This window comes from Meleagris gallopavo, chromosome Z (assembly GCF_000146605.3).
Source record: "Meleagris gallopavo isolate NT-WF06-2002-E0010 breed Aviagen turkey brand Nicholas breeding stock chromosome Z, Turkey_5.1, whole genome shotgun sequence".
NCBI lineage: Eukaryota > Metazoa > Chordata > Aves > Galliformes > Phasianidae > Meleagris > Meleagris gallopavo.
Genome location: NC_015041.2, coordinates 39,534,681 through 39,553,182, shown reverse-complemented (window position 1 = coordinate 39,553,182; position 18,502 = coordinate 39,534,681). Strand labels below are relative to the sequence as shown.

Genomic DNA, 18,502 nt, shown 5'->3' with positions numbered 1-18,502 from the left:
TTTTTTTTTTTGCTGTTATCTAAACCTGACATTAAAAGATCACCTCTGAGCCTATCTGCTGAGCCTTTGCAAAGGGTCCAACCATAGATCCCAATGAAGGTACTGATGGGCACATTGCTGGAGCCTCTCCCACTCCCTGCTACAGCTATAGACAAAATGCAGGAGATGTAAACTGAGCGAATGACCCATTCCTAAATGGTGGTGGGCATGGTCCTGTCCCAGTGTCTTCATAGGCCACTGAAATGGATCTTGAAGGCTCTGGTCTATATTCCCTTTGGCAGGCTTGGGACAGGGCAAGATTCCTCACTCATGTATCCTAGGCACATGTCTGGAAGAGGAGGTGACTGTGATGTCATCGGGCACATTTCCAAGCTGGATGGTAAATTCTCAGTAAGATACCAGAAGAAAGAATTGTGTGCAGGCTTCAGCATCATCTGGTGAGGAAGTGTGAGTCAATGACCAGGGCTATGTCCTCTATGCCCACGACCCTCTGGTGAAGAACCCTTCCCTAACACCTCCCTGTCCCTTCTCTGTCACAGTTGCAAGCCATTCACTCGGGTTCTGTCACTGTCACCTAAAAGTAGAGCTCAGTGCTGCCCTTCCACTGCCTGTGAGGAGCTTCTGGCCCCCCTGAGGCCTTCCCTCAGCTCCTCTGGGCTGAACAAACCTAGGAATCTCACCTGCTCCTCACTCACATTCCTTTCCAGATTCTTCACCATCTTTGTTCCCCATTTTTAATAGTTTTATGTCCTTAAATAAGAACATGAATGAGAGCTTACTTAGATTGTTAGAGCTACTCACATTGCAAATAGACTCTAAAGAAAGAAAACAGGGTATCAATCAGTGTATGTTACTGCTCATCCCCAAGCTACTTTAGTAGTACCATCCAGTCTCTTCTGCAAAGTTGAAAACCTACCTTTACTTGTGCTAGGAAAGCAGGGTTGGAGTAAGCCAGGCATTGCTCTAAAGCCATGTCTCAGTGCTTGCTCAGTGCCCGTGTGTGGGCAACTGGGATGTCCTGATTAGCATGGGAAAGGGGCAGGAGGACAGGAAGAGGCCCATTGGGACTTTCAGCCTAGCAGCTACACAGGGCACTCTTCTACAGAGTTCCTGTTTTTTGTTTTTTTTTTTTTTTGTCGTAGTTCACAGCCTCACTTGACACAAAACTTCTGCAGATATATTCCAAAACCTGATGTAGGATTATTATTAGAAAGAAGTAGACCTGGGAACCTACAGGACTGGCCCAAGCAAACTTTCTGGTTCAGGAGTTCTGGTGTGAGAGGCGGTGGTATGGGGCATCTGACTGTCCCAGTTTGTTTTTTTTTTTAAACTGTTGCTTTCTGCCTGCAAAGTAAAGTGATCTCCCTGAAACCTAGACACCCCTGGAAATACCAGGTTACACTCTGGGTTCTGATTAATGCTTTCATAACATAAGTTCTTGATACACAATCTCTGGAAGATACTGTTTATAGCCAATGCCAAGGAAACCACAGAGCTAGGTGAAACAGTCTGATACGAGATGTAGTTACTTTTGCAAAAGAAGATTTGATAAGGTGAAGAGGAAAATCTGTACCCGGACACTTCTAATTTAAGCAGAAAATGGCTAGAAAATATTTACTACATAACTCTGACTCAGACATCTTCTGATCAGTGTAAGCCTAAGTATGTGCTTTGCTGCTGAAACATTTGTTCATCACATCTCAGGCATATGTATAATAGGAAAGTTCCTGAGTACAAGCAGCCAGGGCTAAAATAACAACACTGAAAGGAGAAGCTGGCTGCACTCCACAAGGCTTGCTGCAGCTTGCCACTCGTTCCCAGCAGCCAGCCCGATGACTGGCTTCATGAGCACTTGAGATACATGCTGCAGGTGAAACTGCCACGAGATCCCTGGCTGAGGGATGGGAAAAGTAACTGAGACACTGACCCCAGTTGCTCTGTTACATGTTTATGTCCTGCTCTGGGGGTGGGTGTCAGGTAAGTAATTACAGGCTCTGTGCAGTGTACCATACACGTGGCCACCGATATCCAGCTCTTTTATTCCTAACTCTGTGGTGGGCAACCTGGGCTGCTGGAGCAGCTCTATGCTCCCTTAGTAAACATGCTCCTTCTTGTTCCAGAGGCAGTGCCAGCAGGAAGCAGGAAGCAGGGGCAGCCTCCTCCCCAGTCTGCATTCCACTACCTGCAGTTCTTCACCTCCAGCCCAAGAACAGGTTCCCACTCACCTGCTGCAGAAAAGCCAATCCAGAGTCAAACCAGAAATCCTGCCCTTGGACTTGCCTCTGCCTCCTCACAGGTGATCAGAGAGATGTCCATGCAACTGCTGCAAGAACCACCAAACTTTTTTTTCCTCTTTGAAGTACTTCAATAGAATGCAGATTGCGAGTAGGCCATCTTAAAAGGGTAGATTTCACTTCTTTCCTTTCTGGCAAGCCTCACAGCCTTAGCATCACAAAACCACACAAGCTGCTTCACAGGTTTGAGGTGTGCGAGGGGCAGAGGTGCACACATCTGTTTTCTGACATCCCAGCCAATAGAGATTTTCCCATTTCCCTGCCAACACATAACTGCTATGCCCTTATACTTCTGCATATGTCATTCTCTTTCCTAGGCTTATGAGCTGTGAAAGAGAGAAGTGATGCTCAGTAGTGCTGGAGAAATGGAAATCCAAATTCCAGAGCAAGTCCTAGAAACCTAGAAGAATTTTTTATAATAAGAAATGGGAATAAGTTTGGAAATAAGGAAGTCATGATTCATAAGACAAAAAAACTTGAATTCCTATAGTGGACTGAAATCAAACAGCTGACAAATCCATAGACATGCAGAAGTATTTTTATAGTAACCTGTCACAGAAGAAAAGCACAGAATCAGTGATTTTGCTGCTTTGTTCTGCTCTGTTATTATGTTCTTCACAGAGCTGGGTAGATTGCATCTTAATCACAGTAATGTGTGTTGAGAATTTAGCAGTTTACCCAGTTCATGAATTTGACTCACCTCTTTGCTGCATCTTAGTAATTCAGAAGCAATTGCTAAAGTGTTCATGTGACCAGGTTTTAGCCTTTAATTGGTTCATGGATTGCTTACATTGACTAACTATTATAGAAAATAGTTGTCTTGAATGGATGGCTTTTTTTTCTGTTTTGTTTTGTTTTGTTCTGTTCTGTAGCTGCATAATCACTAATTTTTGAAGAATAAAAACACAGCTACAAAGAACAGCACAGGAATCATCAGTTTAAGTTAGGTACAAGGCAAAACATCTGTAAGTCAGACTAACATTTGAGAACTGCATGTATTCTGATGATCTGTATCAGAATTCTTACAGACAAATTTTACGCCTATGATTTGATTCACACAGATCACTTTTTCTTATTTAACAAGTTCTGTCACAGCTGGGTGTATCTTGCTCCTGAAAAAAGTAAACATTCAGTTCATTTATCATCAACGTCCTAGAGATAAATGCACGTTAGTATATTTAGTCTTAGATTTATCATCAAAAAAGGGAAGATGACCACAAGAGACCGCCATGGTTCAAGAAATCAATTTCTATAAAGAAAAAAAGTTTTTTCCCATAAAAGGCAATATTCACAGGAGCTTCTTGAACTCATGCTGGGAAGTTCCTGTCTATATAAGACACTGTGCATCACTGCACTGTTTGCAATGGATAGCATCAGTGAAAAACCATAAGCATTTAGAAGTAAAGAATAACTTTCTGTTTGGTGTGAGAGTGAAAAGAGAAAGAAAGGTAGAGCCAGGAAATTGTGCGTTGCCTGCATCGGAGCTCTGCCAAGTGAAATTGGTCCTGGAGCAGGACAAGCATTGGCAGGAGCCACTAAAAGGGAACAATGGTGAGAAAGGGAGGAAAAAGATCGGAACAATCCATTTCTAATGAATACGTATTTCCTATGATGCCAAGATGCTTTTAATTGGGGCACAATTGGCTTTAACTTTCCAGTTGCTTTTAGCAGCTTTCACACACACCCCCACTCCCAGCAGGTACACAGTAGTAGAGGTAGGAGGGCTCACTGCAGAGGAAGCCCTGCATAGCCCTTGTGAAATGCACCCTCTTGTTTGCAGAAGGATGAGAGCAGGATGTGCTGTGTGATGGACAGAAGTGCATCCTTCTGTCTGCCTGACAGAATTTCCAAATAATTGGCCAGCTACTTCTAGCATTAGGTTCAACCTAACATAATTATTGCACTGGTTATAGGTCTGCATGTCTCTGGCCTTAAGTCAGTCTTTACAAGCCATTTGGGTACCCAGACTTGGAGGAGTGGATTAACTTGTGGCAGTCCCAGGAGGCAGGGACTGAAGGAAGGGACATAAGGAAGTTTTTTTCCCTCTGCTTTTTGTAAGTGGCAAACAGACAGCTTAGTCTTCTACAAAGACCAAGGTCTAGGGACAAGCACAGCTGATAGCACCTGTAGGACGATAAGGAATAATCATAGAATCACAGAATCATAGAATCACAGAATCATAGAATCATAGAATTGCTCAGGTTAGAAAAAACCTTGAAGATCACCGAGTCCAACCACAACCTAACCATACTACCCTACCTCTAACAACTCTCTGCTAAATCATGTCCCTGAGCACCACATACAGGTGGTTTTTAAACACAGGGATGGTGGCTCAACCACCTCCCTGGGGAGCCCATTCCAGTGCTTAACAACCCTTTCTAAAAAGAAGTTTTTCCTGATATCCAACCTAAACAATAATAGAATCATTTAGACTGGTAAAGGTGGCTAAAAGCCATCCAGCTCTTTCTGCTGCTAAAACAGGGCTCACTAACACGCACCTTACACCAGACCTGTGTCCTTTCAACATATGAGTTCCTCCTAGGAACTTGGCTCCTTCCCCCCAGCTACGGTTAGGGAGCTGACAACAGTAGCAGATGAAGTGGTCTGGCCCTCGCTGCCTGGCTTTACTCTGGTAGGCCAGTGTCTCACAGGGCTCCAGATGCAGCCCCTGGGAGGGAGAAAACTCCTATCCCAGAGATGCTGGCTGTCCTCTCGACTTCACAGACCCAGGCATATTTTGCCTGCTGGTTGATAGGATCCTTGCCACCTTTACTGCAGAGCTGCTGCTTCATCTGGGCAGTCCCAGCTCTTGCTGTTGCACAGAACCGTTTCACCCAAAATGGAGGTTTTACAATGACTTTTGCTGGGGTATTTGCTGGCTGGCCCTGAATGGCATTGCTACCCTCCTGGGTGAAAGCCACTCCACTCCTTGGGCTCCATGAGTGCCCCTACCCCAACATCCACCAATGAGGGCTGGGAGAAAAGCCGGTGCAAGTCAGACCAGCTGCACCTCTTCTGTTGGCTTCATACATCCCTACAGTGTGTAGGAACTGTGGACCTGCCCCAAAGTGTTTGAAGGCAGAAGATAGAGAAATTTTCACATAATGGAATTACTTTCCTAACTCACAAAAAATACTCCTTACAGAACTTTCCTAGAAATGTGTTGATGATTTTTTTCCAAGTGAATATTTTTTGATCCAATTCTGGCATATTCACAGAGTGTTCATTGTTAGTGGTTTTCTGATTAATACAATTTTTACTAGTAAAAATTTTTTAGAAAATATTTGTTTTTAATTTTAGAAATTGAATTCTTATTCTTTGAATATTTTTCACTACACACAGAATTAAAATAATAGAATTATAGAATCCTTAGAGTTGGAAGGGATCCTTAAAGGTCATCTAGTCCAACTCCCCTGCAATGAACAGGGACATCCACAGCCAGATCAGGCTGCTCAGAACCTGGTCCAGCCTGCTTTACATGTCTCTGGAGAAAGGCTTTGTGACATTCTATAAGGTTAAAAAATCACCTTGTTAGAAGGCAAGGAGATAACTAGAAGATGAACTATCTTCCTTAGCTGGGTATGACTTACCTAGTTATTGGCATTCTAGCCTTAAATTTAGACTGCAACAAACATATTGGTAGAAACAACATAGTGCTTGAGCCATTACACAGTTTTTGTTGGACAGCTGAAATACTTAACAACAGGCAAAGCAAAAGCTTTGCAGTGGAAACAGACTCTTATCACAGTAAACGTCTGATACTGAAGCACGTCCATTTATATATAAGGGAAGAGCTGAAAATTTTGGGCCTCCTTATGTTCCTGTTTCTGAAAAATATTTTCTAGGTAATCCTGGAAAATAGTTGCTAGACAAATATTACACCTGTGAAACAGGTCATCCTGTACAATCCCGTAGATTTAGCTTTCTGATGTGATTTTCTCTTGCCCTTATGGAAATAATGGAAATGTCAAATACCTGATGCTAAATCTCACTGTTGTTAACAGATGATCCATAGAATCATAGAATCATAAAAACCTTAGAGTTGGAAAGGACCTCTGAGAACCATTTAGTCCAACTCCTCTGCAATGAACTGGGACATCCACGGCTAGATCAGGTTGCCCAGGGCCTTATCCAGTCTTGCCTTGAGACTCTTCAGGGACAGGGCATCAACCCACAACACTGAGTAACCTGTTCCAATGCCCCACCATCCTCACTGTAAAAGATTTTTCCTAAATTCCTAAATTTTTCTTCCATGAGGTTGAAGGCATTTCCCCCTGTTCTATTGCCCGAGACCCTGCTAAAGAGTCTGTCTTCTCCTTTTCTGTACTCCCATTTTGATACTGAAAATCTTCCTTAGGAATTTCTCCTTTTAGAAACAAAAAGTCATTGTTCACTACCTTTGAGGCGTTGCAAGAGCAGAAATGGTTTTAGTTGGCTGATTTCTTCCAGTGCTGCACAGTTAGTTTTATAGGCTCTCATTTGTTAGCAACTTTCTTCTCTTTAGATGTTCCCTCATGATTTCCATTTATTTGTGCTGTGAAATACTTAAGAAATACTGTAGATACTATAGGGCTGCAATGTTAGAGATAAGTGTTTTGGAACTAAATTTGGCTTTCTCTAATGTGAAGTGAACCCTTAAAAAAAATCCTGTGACAATATAAGGCCTATCCTTAAAATATCTGCAAACCCACCACTCCCTTCTTTAAGAACAAAGTCTTAATTTGACTCCCTGCTTCACAGAGTACAGCTACTGAAGGATATCAAGCTCTGCAAGGACACTTTTGCTCTGCAGTCCTGTCTCCAACTTAGCTGAGGTTTCAAACCCAGAGAGTTTGAAAAAGTACTGTGAGCTCCAGACCTTGACCTGCAAGCAGCAACCACTAAGCAACAAGTTTTGTAAAAAAGGTCTCCTTAACTTCGGAGATTACGGCCAGTGTTTCTGGCCTACAAAACTCCATTTCTAAAGAAAAGTTTGCATTGACCCCGGAACATATTGGGAGTGCTTAGAAATCCAAACCTGCATGCAGGAGATCTTGCAGCGTCCATTCTATTTGAGCAAGCTAGGTACAAATGCCACTTACTGCAGTTGTCTTCTGAGGCACCAGAGAAACACACTATATCCAGTCTTTCATGGGAAAAAGATACAGAAATATTCTTAGGGAAAACACAATGTTGTAATTAAGACTATCTACATTTAACTAAGTCTTGCCAAGATGTTGCCTTCTTTCCAGTTCCTGTAAAACCTTTGGAGAACAAAGTCCTTTTTTTATATGTGTAAACTATCCCTCTGTATATAGCTGGTAAATCCAACAAGGGCCAAATTCTGGGTGAGGGACAAATAATAATAATCAACTGTGCAAACTCTTCCACCCTGCCCCGTTTTTAAGAGAAAAGTAAAAGGGGCTCACACAGAGGAGGCTCACCTCACAGCCAAGCAGCGCACACTGGCAGACACACTCTGCATACTGCCCTTGTCATCCCTCAAGCTGCTTTTATTCTGAGAACCCAAAGCTTGTGCTGAAAAAGACATGCAGGTCAAGTCTGCACCAGAAACATCTGCAACATCAGTGAGAGGTGCCAAAGCAACAAGAGAGATGCCAATCTTTGTGCCATCCATCATCTGAACCAATCTGAACTCACTGTCATCCAACCACAACTGTGCTGTTATTGGTCCTAAATTGATTTTGTCCATACTGATTAAATCTGTCTTGGATACACAAGAGGACAACTATTTCTCAATGCGCCTCTTCTGCAGAAGTGAATACTTTTGCCTTTGCCTTTGGGAATCAGATTCCACATATAATTTGTGTTACAGTAGGAGATGGACTAAATTTGGAGAGTTAATCTATGTATGTCTTGTAGTATTCCTGTACATTTTTCTTAAGAGGAGCAGTCTTGCAGAGGGAAAAAGCACAGGCAAGGTACTATGCTAATCAGTTGCTTCCATGCCCTTCCATGCGCATTAAGCATAATATTTCTACATTTGACATCTTTTCCGTCATTTTCCATCTTTTCCACAGTTGTACATCATTGCCTGGAAAGATAAAAAAGGGATACCTGGGAGTCTGATATTCTTAGTCATACTGCCAGAAATCTATATTTGGTCCTGAATGCACAAAGAAGATCCACTGCCTAAAGAGCCGCATATACATAAAGCCACATATACATAAACAGATAACAGATGCCCAGGAAGGATACAGTAAACAGTTAGTTATTCAGTACATAAGGTGGAAGTCACTCACTGTTTCCCTAATTCCAGATTTCTCTCAGCAGAGAGAAGCCCTCCACCAGCCTTAGGGCCATCCAAGGAGGCAGGCAGGTGGGTGCCTGCCCTGCTAACTGTTTCTGCCTCCTGTTGCTATCATGCTGGCAAACAGGCATGCCAGCCAGGAAAAATTCTCAATTTCCTGCTCTGGAGAATCCAGAGAAGTTATGTTGGAAAGCTGGTCACTTGGCAAAGGTTTCCAGAGAGGCCAGAAGAACATCTGAAACCAACACCTCCCTGCTGCCCATTCACAAAGGTCAACTTCAGAGTAGAGACAAATTTTGTTGGTGAATGACTCTAGAAAGTCTAAAAATGCATTTTTCCTCTAATTTTGCACGTGAAATGGCAGAATTTCTCAAGCTACAACTCTCCCTGAAAGTTCAACATAGGCAAACATGTAATCTAATAAAAGCATTTGTCCAGATGTGAAAAGATGAAACAAGTCCAATCAGGGCCCTAGAATTCAAAACTTAGATGAACACATCTGCACTGTAAGGCATTCTATCTGTACAAATACATGGGCCAATGTCAAAGTGATCAACACTGTCTAAGCAACCTATGTGTATAAGCAGCATGCAGATCTTCAAGGAGTGAATGACCTGGCATGACTGCAAGGCAAGAACAACTAAGAAAATGACAAAAGAAGTGTGTCTAATAAGAGACCTATGATAAATAACTGAAAAAATTCTTTGCTGCACAGACAGCTATGAAAAGCCCAGAAGCTAAGCACAGAATTTCCACTAAAAATCTGCCTTGACTTCCCTTTTGTAAAGAGAAAGCAATTCCTTTATAACTTCCCAAGCTCAATAATTGTTTTAGTAGTAGGGAATCTTGCAGGGGTCACATCTATTAAAAAGCTTGCAAACTCTCTGAAGGAAATTGTGAATTGCAATGGCATGCACAATGGCTGTGATTCAGTTGTATCTCTCTTCACTCTTTCCTTTTTAATTTTGGCTGCATTACTGCCACAGCAAAAAATGCCTTTGTCTCTTCTAGCCTGTTTGACTCCTCGTGTGGGTGAGTGTGAATAGCTGGAGTGACAACCACGTGCTTGTAAGATAGATGCACTTGTTGGTGAATCATTCTATCAGAGAAGAAAGAGAGGAAATGGTTAAGGCAACTGTGCAGGAATACAGTGCCCAGCGCAGCTGCCATGCAGTGTTTCAGCACCCCATGCAAGCTCAAAAAGCTTTAAGAGCAGTGCTTTCCTTATTCAGATAAGGCAGTCAGACACAGTTTGGCACAGCAGCATCCGTCTCCCTGCAAAAAGGTTTGTGTTGCAGTATTGGAAGCTCGCTTCCCTGTTTTCTGTTGCATAGGAAAACCAGTGAGGCTAAGAAGGAGTTTTGTTTTGTTTGTTCATTTTGTATCTTTGGTGTTGTTTTTGTTTTGTTTTGTTTTGTTTTGTTAAGTGAGCTGGGTGTAATGTTTCCATAGGGGAATATAATATTTCAACGTTAAGGACAAGGTGTTGTCTCTAACTAAAAATACATAGTAAATGTAAACAGAGGCAGCTTCCAGAAGGAAAAGCAGGTAGGCAGAAATGAAGATAGCTAAACCATAAAGTAGCATCCTGTGCACTTTATTCTGCTCCTACTCATCAAACATGATGCATCTTGGTTACACTATATGCATAACCTGCAAAAAGGTGTTTGATGCAGGGTAGGTACTGAGTGCCTCGGTGGCACAGGCTGCATGGGTATGATGTCTATAAAGTCTGGAGGTCACCATTCTCATTACCCCTCAAACAGCAGGGAAAATCGGGGGTGGGATAAATCCCACAGGACTCCTAGGCATCTGTGCCATGAGAGGCAGCCACAAGATGCCATATTTAGTTCTCATCTAATTCTATTGAAATGGACAGAGCTACAATCACGATAGTGTGGCCCAATGTTTACAGCTTCCTATTGCAGCTCAGCACAGCATCAATCCTTTAACAGCAGAAAAGCACTTTCTCTGCAAATTATGTAACTATGTAACTATACCCCACTATGTAAACATATCCATAAGCAGAGACCTCAAATCTTCTTCAGCCTTTGCAAGAAGTATTTCTCCAGTGTCACTGCATGTTCCTTATAACTGGCAGCACCACGTGCAGAAAGAATGTTCTGCTAACCAGGGCTCAGTTTCTGATTTTCCTAAGAACTGTAGAAGTCAGTAGTTTCAACAGCCAAATTTGCTCTGTTGAAAAGCAATGGTCAAGTGATTAAATTTCTCTGCAGAAAGTGCAAGACTGTTCCTTTTTGAGAGAATGTGTGACTGCAAGAGGCTTAAATTTCTCATAAAAAGAACCTATATAGTGTTACCTCTTGTGCATTTTCATCCAAATCTCTCTTTAAGGAGCATAGAGATGACTAATATGGCTAATGTTTACATATGTGTAAAGTGATAGGGCCCAAAATAACCTTGCTTCTCTTGCATGACTTGCATGAGAGGAAAAACTCTTCAGGTTCAGCCAGCTTTATGTGGCATGACTCCACTGGCTGTTTGGCCCTCAGTGCAGGACTTCTGAATACACAGGTCTCCCTTCTTCCTTGTCAGCATGTCACTTGTATAAAATTGAACTGTCTTAGCCAAACATGTGCAGACAGCAGCACCTTTTGGGAACCAATAGAGATGGCACTTTGCTGTAGGTAACTCAGTTTTGGCTTCAGGCACAAAGAAATGGCTGCCTTCCTGTGTATTTCCTCAGCTACATGGATTCAGTCCAAAATTCAGGAAACAAGTCAGTCACTGCCTTTAAGGCCTTTCCTGACCTCTGCCCTGTCACTGTTGGAGGTCTAGGTCCTTGTCTGGATACAGTTATGTAAAGATGATAGCTCACCGGACAAAACAGATTGAGGGCCAGCCTAGTTCCTAGTATGTCAGTGTGGCTTTTGGGCAGTTTAAAGCTTGCATCCCTGAGATACTATAAATTAGTACAAGCCTCCAGCTGATGAGATTACCCGGAAGGTGTCTGGATTGGCTTGTCACCATGTTAGACAAAAAGGGGCAGAACAGGAAAGTCCCTTCCCAGGAGCAGAAAGAAATGTTGACCACTCAAGATGTAGCATCTCTTATTTTTTGTTTGAATTTCCAGACTGTAAAGAACCTAGACCTCTTCTTTGAGCACAGTGACAATCTGGTGACAGCATGCAGCTGCTCACAAAGGGCTCACTCATCCTGTTCAGTTACACCACAAATTATCTCTTTCTGACCTGCATGTTGAAAACTACTTCCAGAGTCTGTGAAGAGCTGAATAATGTCCTTCTCTGATATCTGTATACATTTTACAAATAAGCTGTTGGAAATTCTCTTTCCGTAAAATTCTGAGGGTCCACTCTTTCGTCAGTGACCTTCACATGCTTTTGACCTGCCTATGCATTGCAGCGTAGCAACTGATTACACGTGAATTTTAAGCATTTGGCCTCTGCACTGCACCTTGCCTCGAAAATACATATTAGAGAGAGTGCCAGGCACACAAAGTCCCAGGAGTGCAAGTTTCTTCAGATTGTCACCTATAGGAAGAATCTCTAGGTGCCCAGGGATAGTGAAACAATTCTCTATACACCTTATCATGGTTACTGAAAAAATAAGGATATTAGTCTTAATGGACCTTTCTGTCCAGGGCCTTACAGGACCAGTTTCTGGTCCTGAATTGTTTGCATATATTTTGCTGAACTTAATCAAAAGTCAAGGGATGTTCCCGATTGTTTTCATGTGCAAATGTTATAAAACATATTATTGAATGATTATGCATTGCAACAACAATGGACTAGAATGAAAACACAGATAATGCCTAAACAAAATCACAAAAGTAATTAATAGGGATGTTGTATAACGTTGTGTAATATTACCTACTTCATCCTGCCAGTGTACAATATACTCAATCATTTTTTTTTTTTTTTACTTTTCCAGCTTATTTTTCAATATTGTTGTAGTGCAGCACAGCATGTTCTAGTGTAAGCATATCTAATCAGTATCTTAGAGAAAAAAATAAACACAAAAGATTGTTAAAAAACTAAAAGCTAAAATGCACCAAATCCAACTCTGAATAGTAAGAGAGAAATTAATCTTTTAAGAACAGGTCACCCTTCAAAAATAACATTATTTTTTTTCTTTTTTTTTATATTTTTTAAAATATGCACTTATGTACCAAGAACAGCATAAAGAAATGGATTCAAGTAATCAAATGCTGGATTCCCCAGTGTTACTCGTGATTTCTAAAGTCATGAAGCCCATTTCTGGAAGCAAGAAGTTGATAGGAAGACACTTCAAAAACAAAGAAGGCTGCCTACAACACATTTTTAACAGGGATGATTATTACAGGCAATTAGGCTGCATAATTGCCTGAGGAGAGGAAATCACCAGCTGCTAAAAAACAAAGAAACCTTAGTTTCTAGTAGCTGTCTCACTCGCTGAAGTGTGTTGCTCTAAGAAGCTTTCTGGTCACCTCTAAGTGTATTTGGTAACTTCAATTGCAGGCTATATAAAGTTTTTCTTTTGGTAAACAATATGGCCATGCAATATTTTTCTGCAGAGCTGCATCCAGTGGCTTTTTTCTTCTGCACTCACCAGAGAAGGAAATATTTATCTCCAGATTGTGGCAAGAACTGCAACTTCTTAAATTTTCCCCCATCTCCTTCTTTCCACAGGGCTGCAAGGCAAGTCTTGGGAATGTGCCCATGTGCTGTGTTCCACTGGCAAGTGGTTGGCCTAGCCAAGATGAGCCAGCTGGACCATGGGAACCCCATAATTCTTGGCCTGGACCTGTGGCACTGCAGAGGCAGCAGTGAGGAGAAACACAGTTTGGAAGGGAGGCAACCAGCTTTTGCAAAATACCCTCAACCAGCTGAGGCCTGAGGGGTGAAGTCAGAACCTCTGGAGCAGCACGATCTCCAGCACATTCTCTTCAGGGCCCTCCTGGATCTGGCCTGCATGGGCTTGTTATTATTGTTAATACTCTGCCATTTGCTATGAACAACACAATGCAGTAAGTTATTAGCAATGAAGGGGAAGGCGTAGCAAGGCCAGCCAACTGTGTACCTCATCAACAGTGCACAGTGTATGGCTTTGTTCTGTGTGGTGGCTGCCTTGGACTGACCTGACAACGTTTCTGCTGCTTCTACCTCCAAGTGCGGTAAAGCAACACAGAGCTGTGATGGAATGGATTAGAAATGAGCAGGAATCAAAAGCTGTTTTCATGAAACCCTGTAGAAGGAAGGACCTGTCCAGGAACACTCTGCCTCACTCCCTGTCTTCACCAAATGCAGATTTTGCCACTGCTGCTTTACAACAAATTTTGATCTTATGGATGTACAGTCATAAGCACAGTTGGCTGCCATATTTGTCCCACAAGGACTGTAACATTCACATTTCCTCCTCCATGCATCTCTCTTGGCCACAAATGCAAAGGTCTTTGCTTTCACAAGTAAAATATTTTGTGTGCTTGACACAGGGTGACCTGGACATGTAGTGCTCTTTCCTCCCAAGGACAGGGGATCTGCAAACTGGGATAAGGATCTGCTGACACAAATCACCCTTACGTGCCTGACAGTGGGGCCAGGGCATGTTCTTGTATTTAGGGATTTACACAGACTAGCTCCTTGCAGAACATATGTTAAGCAAAGAGCCCCCACCCTGCTTCTGATTGAAACTTGACCAGCCTGCAGAGCTCTACGCCTGTGACAGGGACTCTTCTTCCCTGAACATCTTGTGTCTAAATACTTTTTTCTAGCATCTGCACAAATCTTAGCAAACACTCTTTGCAGAAGTTTGCCTGCCTCTTTCTAATATAGTTTTTACTAGCTGCAACTTTGTATTTTCTATTCAGCAACAAAGAGAAGGTGTTGTTTACTGTTGTGTGCTGTACAATGAAGTAATAAGACAACTAACTCAGTACAGCGCACAGAAAAAGAATTGGCACCTAGTGAGAAGATCACCATCTATCACCAGAAGAGAGAAAAGTAGAGTGGTACACAGCAGGAAGAAAAACAAGAGTTAAGAGAAGGAAACAGAGAGGATATGAGGGAGAATTCCTGTCAATCAGTGCTAACTGATGGTGAAAAAGATACCCAGACAAAGAAACATAAACCCATCACTCAAGAAATTTAAAATAAAACTTTACTTATCACTGTGCAAAAGAAACTGTATTCCAGAAGTATTGACTGTGTAAGACAAATGTGTATGACTGCAGCGATGATGAAGTGGTGGCACAAAGGTGAGCAGCTTGACAAAAGACAGGGTTCCCAAAGAAGAGCCAGAAGCTCTGTCACCCTGTAACGTCACTTCTGCACCCTCTCTATTAATAACAATGATTAACCTCAGAGACCCGTGACGTCAGCCCATGACACCTACCTGGGTGAGCCAGCCCTTCTTACAGGCCTGTGGCAAGGCTGCCAGACCTGCAGGCCCTCAGTGCCTTTGTCCCAGCCACTCTCATCTTCTGAGCAAGAGGTGCAAGCAAAGTGATCCCAGGCACCTGATGTTTCTGCCCCTGCACAGGAGGGGCACCCAGTGACTCATCCCAAACCTGCTGCAACTGTTTCTCTGTTCCCTGTGCGGTTATACAGCAGAGCATGTAAAGATGAAGCCCACTTTTACCAGATACCATCTGCTGAATTTTTGCTATATTATTAGGGATATTTGTAACAGCACATAACTTCCAGCCACAGATGCCTTTGGTTGTATTATATAATACAATAATAATAAGATTTCCAAGCTAACCTGAGCTTAATAGTAATTTGTGCTAAGCTCTGCACTGAGCCAGGAGAGATTTTAGGAAATTTTATGGGAGAAATTGTATATGTCTCAGGAGACACAGTTCATAATTGCAAAGGACAATGGAAGGGGCAAAGTCACCCCCTCATCCTCTAAAGCACCAAGGGCAGCATCTCACAAGTGTTGCTCCATCAATTTCATTGCTTGTTGCGCAGTGTGTTTCTTCCATAAAAACTGGAGGCTAAACTTCCTACTCAGTACAACTGTCTGTACCTGCGGTGAGACAGCAAAGCGGGCACACTTTTCTTGCTACACTTTGTTACATGTGCTAGAGAACTTTCTTTAATCCTAACTGCTAGGGCTCCTTATTTAAACTGCTTGAGACTTTCATGGACTGCAAATACTTTAAGTAGAAGTCCCCAAAGAACAAAATTGTCAGGGCCAGGGTCCTTCACAGATTTTGCTGCAGCCTAACTTCCGGTTCTGATGTTGTCATGCAGTCCCTCATGACACAGTGACAAATGCCAAGCAGCACTAAATACCTCACATAAAGAGGATCATCTTCTACAAATGCTAGACTTGAACTTCCCTTGTCAGAAACAATGAAACCAAAAGCAAGCAGCTTCCCAGAAATCTCAACTGTTCACAGACACCACTCAGAAATGACCACTTTTCAGCAAGTGCTACTGTAATCACTGACAGCCAGGCTAGGGGAAATATAGTTCCAATAACTGAACATTTTTAGCACCCAAAGAAGAAGTGAATAATTCAGCTTTTGTGTTCTCTGGAGACAGGGCCAGCATGCAATGTATGTATACCAGTACATACCATTACGCAGAACACTGAAGCACAACTACACAGAAGTGGGATGATGTCTTTTCTTTTTCACGTAGCACAAAACGAGTCCACCATATTAATTCTTCATGACAGCATTTCTGAAAAAGGCCACACCCATCCTTAAATTGTTTGGGACCCAATTTGGTATTGTCATGCAAATTATCTTCACAAAATTGTGTTCTGGAGTGACAGCTTCCATTGTTGGAACATATGGAAATCAGAGAGCGGCTTGTGGCAGATCTGATTTCTCTAGTTTATTCACTATTAGCTAGTTTTTGGTCTAACTATGTCATTCCAGTCAAAGTAAGTACTGAATGTATTTGACATCTAAGGAGATCTTCAGGCCACCATCACATTTAAGCTGCTTCTGTCAAGTAGGAACTCTGTAACTTCAAATGAGTAACTCGTATTTAACAAGTAATGATGCTATTTACTGGAAACCCGTGTTCCCAGAATCTATGTTTCTAGCATGGATTGTGATCTCTTAACAGACCAGAAAGACAACCTATTACAATAATGAGCTCATTAAGAATGTAGCTCTTTAGTCTTGCAAGTTGTTGAAATAAGCAGCTGTTGCAGAGAGTGAAAAATTGAATTATCAACTTGGAAAGCACATCTGTGATCTAGCTGGTCCCAGGGAGAAAGTATGTGAGCAACACCCCTATTATTGTTGAGTATACCTTTTGCTACAGGACATGGACAAAACATCAATGGTATTGCAATGACACGCTCCCCAACCCAGTAAACCAGACACTCCTAGAACTTAAATGTCAAAAGTTTATTATGAAAGAAGCTTTCATAGCAGCAAGTATTAAAAACTATTGCATTATTAAACCAGCAGCATGGCCTAAAGGCCTGTTGAAGTCTGTCTGCTTTAAGAATCTCTGTATCTGCCCTGGTAATAAGTCTCTAAAAGTCCATTACTGAAGTTTGCTTCTCTTCATATTTTGTAGATAGTGCCAAGAGTTTCTAGTCACAGTATTCTATTTAATCCTGTGAAGTTTTGGGCCACTTCCCCTAACTTTCTCTGCCTTCTGAAACTGTTCCGCATGACCAGGAAACTTGCAATACTTGTTTCAGTTCCATAGTATGTTATCTTCCACACAGCTGCAGTCTACTGAAGCTCACTGGTGAGGTGAGCTTTTCCTTTCTCCTCTGTAAGAGCCCACACCATGCCAGTCTGAGTGACCGCAATTCAGTCCTTTGACCGGGCTAATCCAAGGAATCAGCAGCTTGTTGCACACTTTAGTGAACCAACACCACGTTGAGAACGCAACAAAGGTTTCAGCCTCCCCAATATGTCAGGTCATGGTCACTCAGGTAAAGCAATAGTTGGCACCCACTCATTGATGTTCCGGCTTTCTTCACAGAAAGAGTTCAGCTTCTCTAGAGCTGGGTCCTTCCAGGCATCTTCATTTGGGTTCTGCCAGAAAAGCATCACACACCATGAGTGCATGAAGTCACAGTATTATTTCACTGAAGCATTATTAGAAAGCAAAGTATTTTCAGGCACAAAGAGCAGGAAGCTGAGCTGTCACCACAGTGGGTGGAAGCAAAACCCTCGTTACAGAAGCACTGCCCACTGTAGCTCAGCAGTTCTGCACCCTAAGGGCTGAGCCGTGCCAGCTCATGGAGCTCCATCCCTCCCAGTCCCAGCCACGCACCGTGATGAGGATGCAGTGCAGGTCTCTGGGCTCGCCAGACTCCTCGCTGGATCCCACGGCAGCGGCCAGCTTGGGTAGATCACTCACACGCACGATGTCGATGTCGTTCTCGCAGCAGAAGGCTTGGATGAGGGTGAAGTGGATCTGCAGGGCGATGTCCCCCTCATCCTCCTCATCGGCCGCCAACACGCAGAACGCCACGTTATCTGGGTCTCTGCGGGTGGCGAGAGCCGTTAGGCCCCGGCAGGTTTGACTGGCCCCTCGCCCCACTCCCGCTGCCCTCCCCGCTACTCACACGTTCATAAGCTTGGCCGACTCGTAGACGCCGGCGGTGAGGCAGCCGCGGCGCTGCGCCGATACCAGCAGCTCGTGGAGGGCCTTGCCGGCGCCCTGCATCCTGCAAGCAGGAAAGAAAGAACGATCCGATCAGCACGGCGCCAGCGCCCGGACAACGGCCACCCCACTCCCAGCCAACCGCCGCCGGCACCTACCAGTCCTCGCTCGCGGGCACCGGCTGCTGTCCCTGCGTCTCTTCCAGAGTCATAGCACCGTGTCGTAAAGCGCTGTTCTCACCGATCGTATCCAGCTCCGCCAGTCACCCCAATCCCCACACCCTCCCGCAGCTCTGCCGGCGCCTGCTGTATTTAAGCCTGCGGCGCTGGCAGCTGGCGGCGGCCGGTGCACTTCCATTGGCTGGCGGGGAGCGGGGGGAGGTCGCTTTGTCATGCTAATCGACGCGCGCC

At 43.3% G+C, this 18,502-nt stretch overlaps 2 protein-coding genes across 5 annotated transcripts in view; both read right to left on the bottom strand.

Annotated features, from left to right (window-relative positions):
- SECISBP2 (SECIS binding protein 2) overlaps positions 1-18,502 on the bottom strand; it is a 189,891-nt gene that overhangs the window by 111,576 nt on the left and 59,813 nt on the right. The gene's annotated exons all lie outside the window — the stretch shown is intronic.
- GADD45G (growth arrest and DNA damage inducible gamma) lies at positions 16,853-18,466 on the bottom strand. The gene is made up of 4 exons (XM_010725853.3): positions 18,251-18,466; positions 18,055-18,156; positions 17,760-17,973; positions 16,853-17,518 (listed from the first exon to the last, which is right to left on the bottom strand). The coding sequence occupies exons 1-4, from the start codon at positions 18,301-18,303 to the stop codon at positions 17,408-17,410; spliced, it is 480 nt and encodes a 159-aa protein (XP_010724155.1). The 5' UTR covers positions 18,304-18,466; the 3' UTR covers positions 16,853-17,407.

Coding starts and splice junctions, on each gene's coding strand:
- GADD45G (XM_010725853.3), bottom strand. CDS start 18,303: ATGACTCTGGAAGAGACGCAGGGACAGCAGCCGGTGCCCGCGAGCGAG. Junction 17,974..18,054: donor TCGGCCAAGCTTATGAACGT/GTGAGTAGCGGG, acceptor CGCCACCCGCAG/AGACCCAGATAACGTGGCGT. Junction 17,519..17,759: donor TGCACTGCATCCTCATCACG/GTGCGTGGCTGG, acceptor CTTTTCTGGCAG/AACCCAAATGAAGATGCCTG.